This window comes from Gopherus flavomarginatus, chromosome 14 (genome assembly GCF_025201925.1).
Source record: "Gopherus flavomarginatus isolate rGopFla2 chromosome 14, rGopFla2.mat.asm, whole genome shotgun sequence".
Lineage (NCBI taxonomy): Eukaryota > Metazoa > Chordata > Testudines > Testudinidae > Gopherus > Gopherus flavomarginatus.
In genome coordinates this window covers 6,414,880-6,436,274 of record NC_066630.1, presented here as the reverse complement: position 1 = coordinate 6,436,274, position 21,395 = coordinate 6,414,880, and the positions used below count along the sequence as shown (strand labels likewise).

At 43.7% G+C, this 21,395-nt stretch overlaps 1 protein-coding gene and 1 long non-coding RNA gene across 5 annotated transcripts in view; one reads left to right on the top strand and one right to left on the bottom strand.

Moving 5' to 3' along the window:
• The window catches only part of ZCCHC14 (zinc finger CCHC-type containing 14), a 90,211-nt gene that overhangs the window by 17,510 nt on the left and 51,306 nt on the right, over positions 1 to 21,395 (bottom strand). For both annotated transcript variants that reach the window (XM_050922592.1, XM_050922593.1), the window contains one exon: positions 3,642 to 3,715. In XM_050922592.1, the coding sequence (XP_050778549.1) occupies positions 3,642 to 3,715 (74 nt within the window). The remainder of the gene's footprint in view (positions 1 to 3,641; positions 3,716 to 21,395) is intronic.
• Positions 5,093 to 20,171, top strand: LOC127034122 (uncharacterized). 3 transcript variants are annotated; one of them, XR_007769308.1, is made up of 3 exons: positions 5,093 to 5,672; positions 6,432 to 6,557; positions 19,201 to 20,171. It is a non-coding gene; the product is annotated as an uncharacterized LOC127034122 (long non-coding RNA). The 3 variants fall into 3 exon arrangements; XR_007769307.1 differs by lacking the exon at positions 19,201 to 20,171 and adding an exon at positions 13,195 to 14,605 and having other exon boundaries at positions 5,094 to 5,672; XR_007769306.1 differs by lacking the exon at positions 19,201 to 20,171 and adding an exon at positions 16,826 to 16,920 and having other exon boundaries at positions 5,095 to 5,672.

Below are 21,395 nucleotides of genomic sequence, written 5' to 3'. Positions count from 1 at the left end.
ATCACATAAAGAAAGCAGCATGATCAGCTTGTGTCAGACACTGACACTGGCAGTATTACCTTCTGAACCACCAAGAGATGGAAGATGTCTCTATATTGCTCAATATCATAAGGGTCTGAATTTACATTAGAATTTACTTTTTTTTTAAAGCCCTTGTCAAGTACACAATTGTCCGAACTTGGCTTACATGCCAACATGTGGATGTGCAATTCTGGAAGGCTTCATTTGCTGAATCCTGTGGAGCAAATATAACCGTCCTGTTTCACAGAAACCCCCAGAAGGGCAAGAGAAAGATTGGACACCACTACTGACACTTCCTGAGCTCATCTTGGTTTCAAACCGCAGATTCTATGATGGAGTTTTATCACCTACATTCTTTCTAGGAGGGTTGTCTGAGGTGGGGTCTAACACTGAGCTTTTTCTTAAAACTTCTCACTAGTGCACTACCATCACTGAAGCTCCTCTGTCACGGTATAATTCCCCACTCTGAACCTTAGCGTCCAAAAGATAGGGTACCAGCATGAATTCCTCTAAGCTCAATTACCAGCTTAGTACTTGTAGCGCTGTCACCAACCAGGAATTACAGTGCCTGGTACACTCTGGTCCCCCCAAAACCTTGCCTGGGGACCCCCAGGACCCAGAGCCTCTGGATCTTAACACAAGGAAAGTAAACCCTTTCCCTCATCGTTGCCCCTCCCAAGCTTCCCCTCCCTGGGTTACCCTGGAAGATTACAGTGATTCAAACTCCTTGAATCTTAAAACAGAGAGGAAAATTCACCTTCCCCCCTCCTTCTCTCTCCCCCTCCCAGACTCTCCCTGAGAGAGAAAGTAATCCTAACACAGAGAGAGAAAATTAACCTCTCTATCCCCCTTCCCTCCTTTCTCCCCACCACTTCCCTGGTGGATCCAGACCCAGTCCCCTGGGGTTTCACCAGAATAAAAAAACAATCAGGTTCTTAAACAAGAAAAGCTTTTAATTAAAGAAAGAGAAAACAGTAAAAATTATCTTTGTAAATTTAAGATGGAATATGTTACAGGGTCTTTCAGCTATAGACACTGGGAATACCCTCCCAGCCTAAGTATACAAGTACAAATTAAAATCCTTTCAGCAAAATACACATTTGAACTCCTTCCAGACAAATACACATTTGCAAATAAAGAAAACAAACATAAGCCTAATTCGCTTTATCTACCTAGTACTTACTATTCTGGACATATAAGAGACTGTATCAGAGAGATTGGAGAGAAACCTGGTTGCATGTCTGGTCACTCTCAGAACCCAGAGAGAACAACCACCAAACACTAACAGCACACACAAAAACTTCCCTCCCTCAAGATTTGAAAGTATCCTGTCCCCTGATTGGTCCTCTGGTCAGGTGACAGCCAGGATCACTGATCTTGTTAACCCTTTCCAGGCAAAAGAGATATGAAGTACTTCTGTTCTATTAACTCTTACTTATCTGTTTATGACATCCCCCAATGCAAGATTTAAGGCAGATAAATGATGCAGTCTATCCCTGTTCAGAGAGGGCAGATCTAGATGGCATAGCAATAAAAATTCCTGAAACCTTTAACACCTTATCTATATTGAAGTTCCCACTGTTGCTAGGACCAGTGGTAGTGCAGTGGTGAAATATTTTATTTTTCAGTGTAGATAAGACCTTATTGTCATTAAAACACAGCACAAATAACCATAAAGTAGAAGTTTAACTTTAATGCAGTTTCAAGCATCTGTATAGTTGTTTGCAAAGGAAAACAGATTGCATTTTGGTAACTAAACCATACAGAAAACTAAAGTTAAGTATTTACCACAGATTTAAGGAACAACATTCTTGTAATTAGCATACAGGACTGGGAATCAAGAGAGATGGATTTTATTCCTGGCTCTGCCACAGATGCCCTATGTGACTCCGGGCAAGTCACTTCTCTGTGTCTTAGTTTCCTCACCTGTAAAATAGGGATAATACCGATCTCTCAAGGGTATTCCGCGGCTAAATCAACTAAGGCCAGATTCTTCAATCTGCTAAGGGCACTTTTTGTACAATATGAACAATGTAAAATGGCTTTAAACTAGCCAGAGAATTCCCCATGTTCAAGGAAATTTTACATGAGTGGAGAGAGAGCTGCATATGCCACTTCACTGCCTCCTGCAACAGCCTTCCCACAATCTGCAATGTAAGCCAATGGGTCACAGCAGAATGAAGCCCTGCCACGCCCATTCTGCCATTGGCTGTGCAGCTTTGAACGAGGCAGCTGCAACCAACTCCTTGTGGCTTTGGTTGATAAAGAGAGATGAGGAGTGCAATTTTGAACAGGCAATGCTACCTAAACATACGGAATTATTTTTCCCAATAAGGAGCTAGATCATGAACATCGACAAAACAATAGAACCACCTACCCCTAAATCAAATTCTGCTTTTGGTGTGTCATACCAGAGGTTTCTCAGGCATACCAGAATTAAGACAAAAAATTAATTAAATCTAGACATTCACAGATTCATAGACTTTAGGGCCAGAAGAAACCATAAGATCATCTTGTCTGACCTCCTGTCGGTGCTCAAGTCATGCTTGAATGCTCTGGAATGGCATTCCAGGATTTCTGACTCGGTTTCCTGCTCTGAAATGAGAGATGGCAGCTCAGTAACCTGCCCACATTACTGAGATGCCATCTCTCTTTCCAGAACAGGCCTGAAGCAGAAGGGGTGGAGGTGACAGTGTGAGGAGATGGTGGCTTCCTCCTCCACTTCTGCTTCTGGGCCATTCTGGAATGTTCCAGGACTACTTTTATTTTTTTAAAGGACTTATCACAGGACATCATATTTTACTCAGTAATTCCTATATTGAGCCCAAAAACTTGCGTTAGACTAAAGCATTACTTGTATTTGGCTAAAGTATATCTTTTGGAAAGGCTTCCTGTCTCTGTTTGAAGACATCAAGAGATGAAGAATCCACCCCTTCCCTTGGTGGTTTTGTTCCAGTGGGTAATTATCCTCAATCTAAAAAATTTGTGCCTAATTTCTAATTTGAATATGTCCATCTTCAGCCTCCAGCCGTCGGTTCTTGTTATGCCTTTCTGGGAAGATTACAGAGCCCTTTAGTACCTGGTATTTCTCCCTGTGAAGGCATTTATACACTAATCAAGTCACCTCTCAGTCTTCTTTTTTAATAAGTTAAACAGTTTGAGTAAGTCTCACACTGTAAGGCATTTCTCCAACCCTCAAAGTAATTTTTGTAGCTCTTTTCTGTGCTCTCTCCAAATTTTTCAACATCCCATTAAAAAATGTGGACAACAGAATAGTACACAATATTCCAGTATCAATCTCACTAATGCCATATACAAAGGTAAAAATCACCTCTACTTTCATTCACTACTTTCCTGTTTATACATCCAATGATTGCAGTAGCCTTTTTGGCCACAACATCACACTGGGAGTTCATGTTTTGTAGCCTAGTACCAATCCTTGTGGAACCCCACTAGAACCACTCCCATTTAATGATGATTCCCCACCGATGACTATTTTTTGAGATCTGTCTGTTTGGCCTGAATGTTCCTTAACTGTTCCAAACTTTCACATTCATGTTTTAAAGTATTTTCTTCTTTTCTCTCATCCCATTAGAAAAAAAAAAATCCTCAAAACTTACCTCAAAGGAATAGTCAACATTTCTTTCATTCTTCTTGTGTGCCAATCCCTTTACTTCCACTTTTTCAACACTCACTATTAAAAGTAAAGAAATGAGAAGAATAAGAAGGAAGTCCCCAAACACCGAGAAAACTAGTTATTCTTATCTAGCAGCAAAATTTGTTTTGAGAGTGAAGCATGGCAGTATTACAGGTATATACAAAAATAAATTTGCCTCATTCAGTGCACAGGAGGAATGGCGATCATTGAATGGGTAGCTGTTTAATATTTCTTCCAATTTTCATCATTCAACGTGGCTCCATGTGACTTAGTTACTGCACAACACCCAAACCCTGCATTGAACACAGAATTCTTTATTTGCTCATGGCCTTTCAGTGGCACTTAAAACCACAGTATCAGAGTTCTTCACAAACACGAATGAGTTTATCTTCACAACATCCCTGTGAGGAAGAGAGAGATCATCATCCCCATTTTGCCGATGGAAAACTGAGGCACAGAGATTAAGGAGAAAATTGTCAAAAGGTCCACTAATATTAAGTGCCTGACTTTTTTCAGAGTGGTTAGCATTTTTATAGTACTTTATATGTTCCAAGCACAGCTCCCATTTGATTTCAGTTACTCATAGAATATCAGGGTTGGAAGGGACCTTAGGAGGTCATCTAGTCTAATCCCCTGCTCAAAGCAGGACCAATCCCCCAGACAGATTTTTGCCCCCTCAAGGATTGAACTCACAACCCTGGGTTTAGCAGGCCAATGCTCAAACCACTGAGCTATCCCTCCCCCCCATACAGTGGGAACACTTCAGCCTGAACAGTTAACATTTGAAAAAGATTTAAGCAAATGAAAAGAGGGTCTAGTAGTGGAAGATGATAGACAACTTCACTGGCATTGCTGCCACCATCCCCTATGACACATTACCACAAAAGACAATCCTGCACTTCAAATTTTTGCCACATTATCTCCATGGAAGTCTTACTTGCCTTATCAGTTGCACAAAAAAGAACTAGTTCAACTGTGTACGTACTCACTTTTCACCATTCTTCTATCACCTTCCAAAATTTCTATCAACAATTTCCACTGCCTTTTGACTAAACATATAAAAAGACAGGGAATTTTTCATTAAAAAGGATATTTAGAATGTGTTAGGGGTCCGATAGCAATTAAACTGTGACAAAAACATCCTCCTTGGAATTTTCAGTCCAAACAGTGGGTGCTGCAGGTGACAGGATGCAAACAAACAAACAAAATCCACCTACCAAAACTCTAGCACCTTGCTTCTGGTGAACAGAGTTTAACAAGGTTCTTGTATACTTATTCAAAATTATTTATACACTGGATCACTAGTAAGCCTGGCAGTATATTTACTGTGTAAGTCTATTTTACATAATACACAGGACACAACAAATACAATACAAAACGTTTAACAGTAAAATTGTATCTGGCTACATTACAGAAGCTTAACGCGTTCATATTCTCTCCTTGTATTGCTTCAAGCAGTACTATTTTATCACTTACTTGCAGCTTGTTTTCTTGCTAGCTGCAACAATCATGACCCCTCTTGAAGTCTTTACTCTGGCTGATTAAATACTTTTTGCTGGGTCCTGTCGGTTTTTGAAGACAGTAACAGTTTAGATCATGGTGGGCAAACTATGGCCTGCGGGCCAGATCTGGCAGGCGAGCTGTTTAAAGTCAGCTCACGAGCTCCTGCTAAGGAGCAGGGTCTGGGGCTTGCCCCGCTCCGGTGTGCCAGCCAGGGAGCAGGGTCGGGGGTTGCACCATGCAGGGCTCCCAGAAGCTGCAGCATGGCCCCGCTCCAGCCAGGGCGCAGGATCGAGGCCTGCACCATGTGGCTCCCGGAAGCCATGGCATGGCCCCTCTCCGGCTTCTAAATGTGACAATGGCCCCCTCCGGTGCTTCAATGGGAGCTGCAGGGGCAGTGCCTGCGGATAGGGCAGCATGCAGAGACGCCTATCGGTGCCTCCACATTGGAGCCAGAAAAGGGACATACCGCTGCTTCCAGGATCTGCTTGAGGTAAGTGCCACTGGTAGCCTGCGCCCCAAGCCTCTCCCCATGCCCCAACCCCCAGCCCTGATCCCCCTTCTGCACTCTGAACCCCTCGGTCCCAGACCAGAGCACCCTCCTACACCCCAAACTCCTCATCCCCAGCCCCACCCCAAAGCCTGCACCCTCCAGCCGGAGGCCTCACCACCACCACCCCAGCACCCCACTCTCCCATCCCAGCCTGGAGCCCCCTCCTGCACCCTGAACTCATTTCTGGCCCCACTCCCAGAGCCCTCACCCCCCTCCCACAGCCCAACCCCAATTTTGTGAGCATTCATGGCCCGCCATACAATTTCTATTCCCAGATGTGGCCCTCGGACCAAAAAGTTTGCCAACCGCTGGTTTAGACCCTGGTTATTTTAGAAACTTCGTCATTCTGCAACCTTGTCCTGACTCATCTTCAGTCATATGCTTTTTAGGAATCCGAAAATTGTTTCATAGGTCAGTTGATGATCATGCCTTTGTGATAACAGTTTAAGTTGTGGTACTGCCAGCCCCCACATACACACTCCAGCTCAACCATTCTTTCTCCACTTAATCCCCCTCTCTCACCACCAAACAAAAAACAAATACCTGCCATGCATTTTCAGTGTGGCTACTGTTTGCCTCGTATTTATTACTTACTGCATTTTCCTACTCTAGAGCCCATCTTAATTTAAAGTTTTCAGAGACTTTTCCCTGCCCTTTTTGAAACCATAATGTAATGATTTTTATTGTATTTTATCACAGTGTTGCACCCTCAACACCTTAGTTTGGAGGTGGAAGATGTGGCACGTTAAGAATAAGTAATCTCCCAAAGGGTTTTGAAAGGATGGCTGTACATTGCTTTGAAGATATACACATGCTTTAAAATGGGTAAGATGTTTTTCTCTCCATATATGTTCTAAAAGAAGTTCAATTCACCCTAAAGCACAGAATTGCTGTAGATTGAACATGGACTGGAATAAATGCACTTAGAGATTTATCATGACTGGCAAGCAATGTTAGAGACATTAACATTAACTGGAGTGGATCATTATTTGCTGGGTAAAACTGCATAAAGGTAAAATAGGAACAAACTTGTTGAAGGACTGGTATAAATTTCTGCAATATACACATCTTCACAGATTGACAGAGGAAAGGGAAGCCATTTAGATTTGGCAACTGTTACTCAGTTGTCTTCAAATCTTCAATCAAGTGTTACCATATTGGCTTTGTTCTGCATTCCTTGCAGTTTTTATAGTATTCAGATAACATCTCTAGAGATACCAGCAAATGCTAGAGTTATTCAAGCAAGACAGGACTGTACACGGCTGTAAAATAAAATAGTTGTATACATTTTACTAGTTGGGTTATTGACACCGTTTTTGAATATGAACTTATGTATGTGTATTCCCATGAATTCTCTTCACCTAAACCAGCTAACATGTTAAAATTACAACTTTTGCTGCTTATACTAGGATTATAAAATGCTAACTATTGTATGTAGAAAAAATTCCTAATGTGGATAGCATAACTCATTTTCCCACTTTAGATAAGCCATAATCAGCTACTGCTAAAGGATCTTAATTTGTTATGGGGAAAAAAGAACTAAATCTAACAGAACAATATAAATAGCATACTATCCAATCTTGTTCCCACTAATGAAATCAATGGAGGAACTCATGCAGCAGGATCAGGACTCTCTGGGTTCTCAGCAGAACACAGTACCTTTTCCTGAGAAATATTCATTTTAATTTCAAACTGCTTTAGAGAAAAACATTGCACAGCAACAAAATATATATTTATTTTAAGGTAATACTACATAACAGGGAGGAAGCCTGAAAAAACACAAAAGCCTGCACTGTGGGAGTCCTATCCTAGCCAATACCAACTAACACCTGCGTAACATACCATGATGAGGCTACATGCAAAACTAGGTGTGTTGGTTGATATATCAGTTATATCAAGTATCCACTGTTCTGAGTCAATTAAATGCACTGCACTGAATACATCCCTAGCAACCAACCCATTTAAAAAGGTGTGCCATCTATCAAGCGGATGATTAAGTGGATTCTACTATATTGGCAGGTTCATAGGATTCTGTAAGATTCAATCTATTCTAGAGCATTCAATACAGTTCAGGGCACAGAAGTTATGTTCCTATACTGCATCCATCACAATCGTCTTCAGAGTTTTCCTATTTAGATATTAACATTCTAGTAATTTTCCCCCATCTAGTTAATGTTATTAAAAATGTCACGGGTCTAAACAAAAAAGTCCAGAAATCTTGTGACAGTCACCCATTCACATATCTGTACTTCTGGACCTCCCATCACCAGTATATGTTGATATTACTTATCTTAAAGCTCTGGATTGCTTAATAATCTTTCATAAATTTGCTGTGAAGACTAACTACTTGGAGCAATCTATCAATCACGAAAAAATGGTTACCAACCTCTCGTAATTGTTGTTCTTCGAGATGTGTCCATTCCAAGTAGGTGTGTGCACGCCACATGCACAGTCGCCGGAAAGTTTTTCTCCTAGCGGAACCTGTCAGGTCAGCTGTGGAGCCCTCTGGAGTTGAGCCTTCATGGCGGTATATATAGGTCCCTGCCAATCTGCTGCCTCTTCTTGCCAGAGTACTCTGACAGAGGGGCAGGCTGGTGGATTTTGGAATGGAGATGAGCAACACATCTTGAAGAACACCAGTTACGATGTTTTTAATTCTCCGAGTGCTTGCTCATGACGATTCCAAGTAGGTGACTCTCAAGTATTCCCTAGATGGAGAGGTCAGAGTTCTCCGAGTTGCAGACTGCAGCACCGCTCTGCGAAATGCTGCATCATCTCTGGTCTGCTGAGTAATGGCACAGTGCAAGGTAAACGATCACATCGCAGCCCTGCAGATGTCCTGAATGGGGACCTGTGCCAGGAATGCTGCTGAGGAAGCCTGAGCTCTTGTGGAGTGCGCTGTTAGTGCTGGGGCAGGTATCTTTGCTAGGCCATAGCACATCCTAATACAGGCTGTGATTCATAAAGAGATCCTTTGGGACAACACTGGGAGCCCCCTCATCCTCTCAGCAATTGCAATGAAGAGCTGTGTTGATTTTCGAAATGGCTCTGTACGCTCAATGCAAAAAGCTAATGCTCATCTGACATCCAGGAAGTGAAGCATCCATTCCGAGTTACTACCGTGCAGCTAGTCCTGATTCGTGTGGAATTGAGAAACTACCTTTGGGAGGAAAGATGTGTGTGACCACAACTGTACTTTGTCTTTATAAAAAAATGTATAAGTTGACTCAGATGTCAAGGCCTTAAACTCAGACACCCTCCTGGCTGAAGTTATAGCCACCAGGAATGCCACCTTCCAGGAAAGGTAGAGGAGAGAGCATGTTGTTAGGGGCTCAAAAGAAGGGCCCATCAGCCTCTAGAGCAGGGGTGGGCAAACTTTTTGGCCCAAGGCCACATCTAGGTGTGGAAATTGTATGACGGGCTATGAATGCTCACAAAACTGGGGTTGGGGTGCAGGGGGGAAGGGAGAAAGTATCCGGCTGGGGGTGCAGGCTCTGGGCTGGGGCTTGGGATGCAGGATTTGGGGTGCAGGAGGGTGGTCTAGGTTGGGATCAAGGGGGTTTGGAGGGCAGGAGGGGGATCAGGGCATGGGAGGGGCTCAGGGGTGCAGGCTCCAGGAGGTGCTTACCTCAAGTAGCTCCTGGAAGCAGTGATATGTCCTTTTCCCCGGTTCCAAAGCAGGGGCGTGGCCCGGTGGCTTTGCGCGCTGCCCCATCAGCAAGTGGCGCCCCTGGGTGCTGCAGGGATGGCGCTCGGGGCAGGGGCACTGCGCGGAACCTCCGGTTGCCCCTAAACATAAGAGCTGGAAGGGGGACATGCCACTGTTTCCGGGAGCTGCACAGAGCCATGGCATGCGCACGCGGAGCAGCCCTCAACCCTGCTCCCCAACTGAAGGGGGGCAAGCCCCAAATCCTGCTTCCCAGCGGGCACTCGACGGCCAGATTAAATCAGCTGGCAGGCCGGATGTAGCCTGCGAGCCGTAGTTTGCCCACCCCTGCTCTAGAGCACCAGGTTGACATTCCATGGGGGGACTGGCAGTCTTACTTGAGGGTACAGTCTATCTAGTCCCTTGAGGAAGCAGCCAACCACGGGGTTAGTGAATATGACCAACTAGCAGAAACAGAATGGAAAGCTGAGATGGCGGCCAGGTGTACCTCTATTGATGACACCACCAGGTCTTCCAGTTTCAGGTGCAGTAAATAGTCCAGGATGAAGGGAATCAATGACTGTAACGGTGGACTATCCTTTTGAAGTGACCAAATCAAGGATCTCTTCCACTCGGCCAAATAAGTGGCTCAAGTTGGAGGATTCCTGCTGCCAAGGATAACCTCCCTAACAGAGTCTGAGCATGTGAGCTCTAAAGGGCTCAGCCAAGGAGTTTCCATGCTGTGAGTTTGAGAGACTCTAGACTGGGATGCTGGAGATGGTTGTGGTCCTACGTGATCAAGTCTGGGACCAGGGCAGTGCTATAGGTGTATCCACCAACAGGTCTAAAAAAGTGTGGTGAACTAGTGTTGACGTGGCCATGCCGGTGCTATCAAGATCATTGATGCTCCCTCTCTTTGGACTTTCAGCAGGATCTTGTGCATGAGCAGAAAGGGCGGGAATGTGTACAGCAGGTCCCCCTTCCAAGGGAGGAGAATGGCATCCATGAGTAAGCCCGGGCTCAGATTCAAGAAGGAACAAAACTGCTGACACTTCCTGTGGTGCTGTGTTGTGAACAAGTCTGTCAGAGGAAATCTCCACCTTTGGAAGATGTTGATCATGACATGTGGGCAGAGGGACCACTCGTGATTGTGAACGGACCTGCTGAGATGACTGGCCAATTCATTCTGAGAGCCCAGAAGGTACGATGCCTCCAGATGCATCGAATGGGTGATGGAGAAGTCCCACAGCTTGAGGGCTTCCTGGCACAGGGGAGAGGAGTGAGCACCACCCTATCAGTTTATATGGAACATTGCTGTTGTATTGTCTGTCAATACTGATACACATCTGCCCTCTAGATGGGTTTGAAACATCTGGCAAGCAAGGCAAACCACACATAGCTCCCTAATGTTGATGTGCAGCGGAAGTCCTGCTTCTTCCTAGGTGCGCAACCCAACCCATCGCTGATGCATCTGTTACTATAGACAGCGAGGGTTGTGGCCCAGAGAAGGGTACTGCTGCACTTGTGGGTTGAACTACCACAGGAGGACCTCGATAAATGGAGGAGTGAGTGTGACAAACCTGTCTAGGTGGTCTCGGCTCGGCCTGTATACCAAGGCTAGCCAAGGTTGAAGGGGTTGGAGCCGCAGCTAACATGCTGTACTACATACATATATGGCCGAGCGGCTCCAGGCAATTTCGCACTGTAGTGGTGGGGTATCTCCTGAGTTCCCTAGGATGGTGCCCATGGCAAGAAAGCATGTTTCCGGAAGGAATGCCCTGGCTTGACCAGAGTCGAGGAGAGCTCCGATGAACTCTATCCTCTGAGTAAGACTTAGGACTGATTTCACCACATTCAGTATCAGGTTGACCCTGTCGAACATCGCCCAAATCAGGCTCATGTGGTCCTCCACTTGGGCCCTAGAGTGGCCCTTGATTAGCCAATTGTCTAGGTAAGGGAATTTATGCACCTGCTGCTTCTGCAGGAAGGTGGCTATGACGGATATGTACTTGATGAACATCCAAGAGGCTGCCGAGAGGCCAAAGGGAAGAATCCTAAACCGATAGTAGATACTGTTGACCACGAAACGGAGGAACTGTCTGTGGGACGGAACTCTGGACACGTGAAAGCATGCGTCCTTCAAGTTGAGGCTGTCATACCAGTCCCCAGATCCAGGGAAGGGATAATGGAAGCCAGGGAGATGATGCAGAACTTCACCTTCTTCATGAATCTGTTGAGGTTTCGCAGGTCTAAAAATAGGTCTGAGCTCACCCTTGACCTTTGGGATTACAAAATACCAAGACTAGAACTCCCTGCCCCTGAATTCCAGAGGGACCTCCTCTACCACCCCAAGTTATAGGAGCATTTGCACCTCCTGTGTGAGAAGTTGCTCGTGAGAGGGGTCCCTGAAGAGGGATGGGGAAAGTGGCGGGGGGAAGGAAAGGCGGGAGGAAACAAAATTGAAGAGAATATCCCAATTCTACCATGCTCAAGACCCATTGGTCTGAGGTGATTTGTGCCCAGGCATGGTAGAATGGGATAGATGATTCACGAAGGGAGGGGAAGTATCTGGACTGGTGAATCGCATCCTCAAAAGTTTGGCTTGGAGGCCGAGGGCTGCCTCGCTGAACCCTGGCCCTTGTTAGAGGAGGGCTCAGGTGGTCTCCATCTATTACTCCTGCCCTACTTCCTGCTATTGTCCTGTCTGTGGTGTGTGGGCGGGGAGTAGGGTAGAAGCAAGGGGTAAGCTGTAGCTGAAAATGTTTCGGGGTGGGGTTGGGCATGAAGCCCCAGGGACTTCAGTGTTGCCCATGAGTCTTTAAGGCTGTGGAGCTTAGAGTCTGTTTGCTCCAAGAAAAGCCCTGAGCCGTTGAAAGGCAAATCTTGAATTGTCTGCTGAACTTTGAGCAGAAGTCCTGATGCCTGAAGCCATGAGTTCCTTCTCATAGCTATAGCTGTTGACGTAGTCCGGGCTGCCGAGTCCGCAGAATGCAGGGAGGCCAGTAAGGAGGTTCTCGCAATGACCTTGCCTTTCTCAAGAACGGCAGCAAACTCCCAACAAGAGTCAGCCAGAAGCAGATCCTTGAATTTGGACAATGTGTTCCAGGACAAATGTGTTAAAGCTGTAGCGGCTGAGGACTGCCTGCTGTTGCACCCTCCACCTGACACTCCCGCACTGGGGATTCCACAAGAACAGGACTCAGTGGTCCTCCCTGCAAGGTCGGAGTGGATGGTGCCAGCTGAGCTGGAGCCGGAGTCGGGTGTCTCCTTGCTCTGCTCTAGTGGGAGAGCAACCTCTGTTGGACGACTTCTTGTGTGGGACTGGCGAATGGGACTGTGTCTCTGGAGCCCAAGTCCTTTCTCTGCACTCTTATTTCTCTGCCTCTCTTACTGAGGATGGCACACTCCTCACCAAAACGTTGGGTTTGGGGTCAGACACTGCCTATGCTGGCTGGGGATGAATGGGCAATTTTAGCCTAAAGTCCCTTTCCTTCTTAGTCCTTGGGCAGAAGTCTCTGCAGATTTTGCACTTCTCAGCCCTGGTCTACACTACGAGCTTAGGTCGAATTTAGCAGTGTCAAATCAATTTAACCAGGCATCCATCCACACGACAAAGCCATTTTTGTAGACTTAAAGGCCTCTTAAAATCGATTTCTGCACTCCTCCCTGACGAGGGGATTAGCGCTGAAATCGACCCTGCTGGGTCAAATTTGGGGTAGTGTGGACGCAATTCGACGGTAGTGACCTCCAGGAGCTCTCTCATTAGACCAAACTGAAAGAAGAGAATGACCTGGAGTCATTCCCATTTTTGTCCAGGAGCTCCCAACTGACCTCACAGAGACTGGCCAGGAGCACTCACGTCTGCCCAGGTGCCCCCAACCAACCTAACCGAGGTCATCCAGGAGCACGCATGGGACGACAACGGCTAGCAGTTGTATTGTACCATCTGCAAGACAAGGCAAGGGGATGCTCTGTGTTTCACTGCAGTACCGCGTCTGCCAGCAGCACCCAGGAGACATACGGTGACAGTGAGTTGACCGGGCTCCATGCTTTCCGTGGTATGTTGTCTGCACGGGTAACCCAGGAAAAAAGGCGAGAAACTATTTTTTGCTGTTGCTTTCATGGAGGGAGGGAGGAAGGGGGGCCTGACGACATGTACCCAGAACCACCCGCAACAATATTTTTGCCCCATGAGGCATTAGGAGCTCAACCCAGTATTCCAATTGAAGGTGGAGACTGTGAGAACTGTGGGATAGCTACCACAGTCCAACATTCCGAAAGTCGACTAGCCTCAGTACTGTGGATGCACACCACCGACTTAATGCACTTAGTGGGGACACACACAATCGACTGTATCAAATCAATTTCAAAAGTCGACTTCTATAAAATCGACCTAATTTCGTAGTGTAGACATATCCTCAGTCTAATGGGCTTCCCCCAAACAACTGAAACAGGAGTCATGTGGGTCTCCCTTTGGCATAGCGCTTCAGACAGGACCCGCACGGTTTGAATCCCTGATACTGAGGCATGCCCCAGTTCCCAGGAGGGGGAGAACATGGTGGTGGGAAACCCCCAGTTAAAACTTATCTTAACTAACTATGAACTAATGAAAACGAACTAATCCTAACATTAACAATTTACAGATACAACAAGGGAAATTCCACTAAGGCAGTGGCCCCCAACCTTTTCATCTGGCAGATGCCAGACGAAGGACCATGGTGGCGGTCGAGCATCCGCCGAAATGCCGCCGAATTTTGGCGGATGCTCGACTGTCGGCCAGGACGCGGGCACATTTAGATGCCCCATGGGCACCGCGTGGGCACCGCGTTGGGGACCCCTGCACTAAGGGATGGATTACCATAGCAAGAGAAGAGAGCTGCTTCAATGATCGTCACTAGTGGCAAGAAGGAACTGAAGAGGCAGCTGGTCAACAGGGACCTATATACACTGACATGAAGATGCGACTCCAAGGGGCTACATGGCCGACCTGACGGGTACCGCTAGAGGAAAAACCTTCCGACAACTGTGCACGTGGCACACGCACACCTACTTGGAATCAACATGAACAAGCACTCGAAGAAGAAGAAGTTGTTCCCCTTTCTTTGCTATTTGATAGATTACAACACAGAATCTGTCTCATTTACTCAAAACCCTAGGAATTACTTAGGCTACGTCTACACTACAGGATAAATTCGAATTAGCTTAAACTAATTTTATAAAACAGATATTATAAAGACGATTGTGCGCGTCCACATTAGGCACATTAATTCGGTGGTGTGCGTCCACGGTCTGAGGCTAGTGTCGATTTCTGGAGCGGTGCACTGTGGGTAGCTACTGTTAAATAATGAGGCTAATAACGTCGATTTGTGTCCACACTAACCCTAATCCGATATAGTAATATCGATTTTAGAGTTACTCCTCTCGTTTTGTAGGAGTACAGAAATCGATTTAAAGAGCCCTTTAAATCGATCTAAAGAGCAGTGTAGTGTGGACAGGCGCAGCGTTAAATCGACCAGGCCTCAGAGAGTTAACTGAGCTATACCATTAAAATTACATTTAGAGCTTCATGTAGTACCTTGCCAGAAATCGCCCTCTCCGTCATCAGGATCATATTGATATAGCTGTAATACATATTGTTGCATAGAATGAATGAGTAGTGATTTCAATTCGGACTGATACACACATCCAGTCCACAACAGCAAAAACATCACCTGTTTTCACTGGCAATTGGGGCAAAAGAAGTGTCCAGGACCAGACTAGTAGGGTTGTTGAACCACCTCTCAAAAGTTGGCTTGCTGGTTGTGATGAAGGTAGTGGTAAAGCAAGGAAGCTTCATTACTGGCACCCAGTGGAATGCTGACCATTCATATGAATCACTACTTGAATAACTTCTTCTCTTCTACGTGCCATGCAAATGGGAGTGGACGGGGAGAAGAAAAGATGGTGGTGTTTAGGAGGAAGCTTCTTTTCGGGGCAGGTCATTCCATAACAGTCTACCATGGGGTTTCTTGTGCCTTCATTTTAAGGATTTGGTACTAGCCACTGTTAATCACAGGTAACTGGTCTAGATGGACCACTTAACTGATCCAGAATGGCAATTCCAATGTTAAGGTATTTTTAAAAAATTCAAGATTAGCAATCACAGCAATGAAGACTTCAAAAGGATAAACAATGTAACATATATCAGCAAGGGTAACACAGATAAGAACCACATTTTTAAAAAGTAAACTCTGCATATGAAAAATCAAACATTTGACTCCTTTTACAATTAACTTTAAGGGTCTTAACAGAATTTACAATGCCTTGGTTTTCATTTTTTTTATTTCACAGACGGCTTAAACAGGCTGATGCTTTCTTCAGGATACATTTCCGGTCATGTTTCCTGAAATCAAAGACTGGTTATAGATGAAGGTCTTTGAGACATTTTTGTATATAGACAAGGTTAACAGAAGAATAACTAGACTGCAAAGAGGAGTGTGGAAATCTCACACAGCAAAGCAACAGAGCTGAGCCATCAGGGATTAGACTAAATCACCCTCGTGGTTCCTTCTAACCCTATGATTCTATAGGGTAAAATTACAAAATGAAAAACTCTCCATTTAGAACAAATGCTATGGAAGCCTTTCAGTGAGAAACAACCATGCACTCAGTGTAAAAGAGTATTTTATAGTACATAGGTAGAGACTATCTGCACATAGGTTCAATTTACGTTGTATGTAGAATAGTGGATACACAATTTAAATTGTAAGATCCACATGGCAGAGACTGTGTTGACTTTAATACAGCACCCAGCACACCATCAGTACTCAGTAAATAAATATGAGAGAAGCTACAAGACAACTATTAAAAAGGCAAATCTCATAGGTCAAGTATCAGAGGGGTAGCCATGTTAGTCTGGATCTGTAAAAGCAGCAAAGAATCCTGTAAATCCTGTCTGGGTCTGTAAAAGCAGCAAATTAACACTTCAACCTCCCTGGCCACACTATAGCAGACCTTAAGGTGGCCATCCTGCAGCAAAAAACTTCAGGACCAGACTTCAAAGAGAAACTGCTGAGCTTCAGTTCATCTGCAAATTTGACACCATCAGCTCAGGATTAAACAAAGACTGTGAATGGCTTGCCAGCTATAGAACCAGTTTCTCCTCCCTTGGTTTTCACACCTCAACTGCTAGAACAGGGCCTCATCCTCCCTGATTGAACTAACCTCATTATCTCTAGCTTGCTTGCATATATATATACCTGCCCCTGGAAATTTCCACTACATGCATCTGACGAAGTGGGTATTCACCCACGAAAGCTCATGCTCCAAAACGTCTGTTAGTCTATAAGCAACCTCATAGGTGAAATTCTATGCCCTATGTTATGCAGGAGGTCAAACTACACGATCATAATAGTCATTTGTGGTCTTAATCTATTAACTTCATTCATGAAGCTTTGTTTCCTTACAGGAACACTGAAGCATTCAAAGAAAAGTACAGCTGATTAAATGTTTGTTTAAAATATGTGCCTGTCTTAAGCAATCAATAAAACACATTCCAAGTCATTGTTTGCTCACAGTTTTTAAACAAATGTATAGTACAGTAACTTAAAAAATGAAAAGAGAAATCATATAGGAGTACCTTTCTAAAACAAAAGAATCCCTAAAAGTACTGGTAGAATGCCAGGAAAAGTAGAACTGTGGTAAAAAAATACTCATGTGTGCATAATATAAATTAACTTCTTTAACTTTTAAAAGTTCTTTTTAAACACTCCGCACCCCAATGGTTTCAATTAAAAAAAAAAAAGCAGATATTTTCCCTCACTTAAAATCATTTATTGTCTGGATCCTGGGAGTAGTGGAACACGACAACTTCCCTTGAAGTTGGCACTATTTTATGCCATAGAATTATGAGATCCCAGCAAATACATGAATGGATCTGCTGCTGTGCCAAATTTACAATGCTAAGTTTTGTGATCCAGTTACCATCACATTTTATTTCACCTGCTCTCTACCACTCAGCACACAACGATTCACATACTGTAAGCCAAGAGGGCTCCATAGAGAATTAAAAAAAAAAAAGTCGCAATTTTGTGTATACATGACAACATGGAAATAGGTGGCCAGGACTATAGAAGGTGGCCAGCATGGCCAGTAAGCTGACATAGATGGGAACTGAGGGCTCAGCACCTTTCAGAATAGAGCACTCAGAATCTGGTAGTAGTTTGCAACAGTGTATTAAATTCAGTAACAAGTGGGAGATGAGAAACACAGCACAGACTGGAAGCTTAGGAAAATCTACATTGTAACTCCTTTTAACAAAAATTCTAAATAGTCAATCATCATCATAGCAAATCCCACAGGGACATGGCCTCCTTGCAAACCAAGTGTCACCTGGCTCTATCACTGGTGACGTCATCTGATTGTAGATTCAATTTTTTTTTAACATTAATACTAAATAAACAGAGCTGTGATTACAAACAGAGACAATTAGAAACATTGATCTGTCCTTGATATCTCCCCACAGGAACCCTCTGTTTTTAAAAGAGTATCCCAGAGGCCCTACATTTTATAAAATTGTTCAGTTGAACTTTCAAACTTATGACCCGATGGGTTCTGTATCATTGAATATTAAAAGGATGACAGAGAAACCTTTAGACTTAAACTATGCTCCATTTAACAAACAGCAAGAAAATCTCCAACTTTTTTGCCACACATTAACTCACTCAGCAACCATTCCTGAGCACTGTCAAAAGCAGGAGCCATCCAATCTGCACTGAAACATTGAGGCAGAATGTGAAGGGTGAGGTATTTAAACAGGGGTGTCCTTTTTTGAAGGAGGGGGAAGAGGAATGTGCACAATTACAGAATCTTTCCTTTTGGGAGAGGAAAGGGAAGCTGAAGAAGAGGAGAAATACACATTGTATCACTTCTAAAAGCTGAAAATTTGATAACAGACAATTTTATAAAAAAAAAATTACTGCAAGAATTACATAAATGCTAAATTAAGTTCTAAACTGACAAATTAACAAATGCACATCACTCACAAAAATGGTAGCTAATTATACCAACATTAGAAAAAAAGAACATTAGTAAGTAAAGTATACTAAAAGACCCTTTTTACTCTCTCTAAAACTAAGAGATGGTACCCTAACAATGAGTGAGGGAGGATAGATTTACGAATCAGTGTTTCTTTTTGAAGAATCTCTAAAAGTAGCTAAGAGAGCAAAGCTGACTCCAAAAAGGATGAAAATTTAATTCATTATGTATAGCTAAACACGTGCTGATCTGTCACATAAGAATGATCCCTTTTATTGTTATATTAGTGATGAAATGTAAATTATTAAACATCTTGTCACTTAGACATCACCAGAAAGGGTAGGGTGATTTGCTGCCAGAGAATTAACCTGCTTTCATGTGAGAAGTTACCTAATAAATAAATCACCATCTAATCAAGGTACGAAACATGGACATTACGTCAACTGATCTTGCAGCCTTTATGCAAGTGCAAAGTATGTTTCTGCTGAGAAGTACTCAAGTTGTGTAATAATTTAATATACAGCTTATATGTCCCTTTATAAAGGAATGCAGAATATGATAGCTGTTGGAAAGGTATGAAAGTGTAGTATGATCTTCTGACATGGACAGACTGAAAAACTGTCCTTATGAAGCTGCAGCAGAAGATAGAATCACAAGAGATAATCTCTCCTCATCTGGGGGCAATTATAAGATGACTACTTAACGTTACTGTGTAGAGTTCTTTCCCAATGACTGGATTTTTCAGCGTAAAAGCACCTTGTCTTATACTGTTATCAATCTACTAAATTCATGCTTATATTCTTCTAGATGCAGCCTGGTACACTCGTTACTCAGCAGCTCAATTATGTACTTAGCAACGTGGAAGTGAAGAAAGACAGTTGTAAAGCAGAACACTCAAAATGTTCTTAAGAGCTCTATGCAGTGTTCTTGTAGCTGGGTCAGTCCCAAGATAATAGAGATGCAAGATGGGTGATGTAATGTTTTTTATTGGACCAACTTCTGTTGGGACAGAGACAAGCTTTCAAGCTACACAGAGTCTTCTTCAGCTCTTCTTAACCCAAACCCAAACATTTTACTGAAGACTTCCCTAGGTGTACAGTTACTCTGAGGGAACTATCTATCCTAAAAAGCTTAGTAGATAAAATGTCAAATGATGGTGGGATCCAAATCAGTCTCACAATGGGGCATATTGTCTTTCTGTAGATGCCCACCATAAGGCAGCAAAGAGCTGCTCTGTTGAGAGCTCCCTCAGAGGGCTGGTCTACACTAGGGGAGGGGATCGATCTAAGATACGCAACTTCAGCTACATGAATAACGAAGCTGAAGTCGAAGTATCTTAGATCGAATTACCTACCGTCCTCACGGCGCGGGATCGACGTTGCGGCTCCCCCGTCGACTCCGCTACGCCGCTTGCTGCAGTGGAGTTCAGGAGTCGACAGGAGTGCATTCGGGGATGGATATATCACGTCTAGATGCGACGCAATATATCGATCCCCGAGAAATCGATTGCTACCCGCTGATACGGCAGGTAGTGAAGACGCAGCCTGAGACAATGAGGATATTGGAGCTGTGAAGAAAAGGAGCTATAGCCAGAAAAGCAGCAGCAAAACAGCTGGTCTTCTGATTGTCTCCACTACCTACCCTAGAAGAGCAGCAGCACACTGTAGCTGGAAACCTGGTGCAGCGAAAATAACTTCCCAGTCAACAACAGTGATGTCCATAGAATGCTAATGGTGGAAAGCTCAGGAGAACTGTCATTTTTCCTTGCTACTTGGAAATTAAAGACTTTCTTCCGGTTAATAGAATGGGTTTAGCACTGGGCTCAGTACACATGTTTTTTTGGTGACAATGTGATCCTAGTTTAATTTAAAATAACACTCAGAAACCTACAGGCTGCATTATCCCACAGGAAGGAATTACACAGCTTTAAAAAAAATGTTAATTTATTTTTTGGCAGCATATGGAAAACTCAATATTCATGGGCTGTGTCCCCTGCCTCCATTCAAAAGGCTACTATTCAGCATAATCCTGTCTATTTCCTCAGTTTGGTTCATTTAATTTGAAGACTCTGAGTAACCCTTTCATGTTTCTCCAAAACAGGATCTAGATTAAAAATAACCCAAACCCTTGTCCATATATTTTAGCTCTTACAAGCTAAAATCTAAACAATGTATGAATTTAATGAACAGAGATAGTGCTGTCAGCATTTAGCTAGCCACAAAAGGCCACAATGTTTACCTACATAATCATTCCAGGATTTTGTTATATTTAAGGGGTTATGGAAAAACATCTCACTGTCTGCACTGAACGTGGGAGATGACTCATATCTGGAGAGGAAAATCTAAAACCCAGATGAATATCATTCAGCTGTTTTCAGAAAAAAAACATATGTTCAAACACTAGAACCTAAATAATTGAAGTTTTTCTTACCAAATATTTTGGGCTACCAGCACTAAGTTTTGTGTTACCAACATAAAACTACATAGCTTACTCACTTTACAGACAGCTGCCACAGGTTTGCTTGTTTTTTTTTTTAAAGTTAAAACATTTGTACTGATTAATTTATTCAAAAGGAGCTGCTGTACTAGACGTATTGTAGATCAGCTCCTGGCACTCTTAGGAAGTGTGAGAACAGTCACATGCTAAACTAGACAGGTGCTATTCCTTTGAAAGTATACTTCTCGTGGACCCAGAGCTAAAGCTATAATGTGGTAGGCAGAAAAGAAGGGAGGAGGGGAGACTTCTGACAACAAAATTGAACTGTGTAGCAAGGACAAGGAAGGCTTCAAGAGTCCTCTCTTATTAGTTACAGATACTGCAGCTACAGAGGAAATATTTGTTTTTATTTTATGAAGAATACTCTTCAAAAGCTGGTTTAAGGAAAAATGTCCTCTATAAAAGCACAAAATACCTGGACAGTAATCTTGCATGCCCCTCTTTTTTTTTACAGAGTGCGTGTGTGGCAGGGAGTACACTATTCAGACTCTTCAGGCACACAGTTG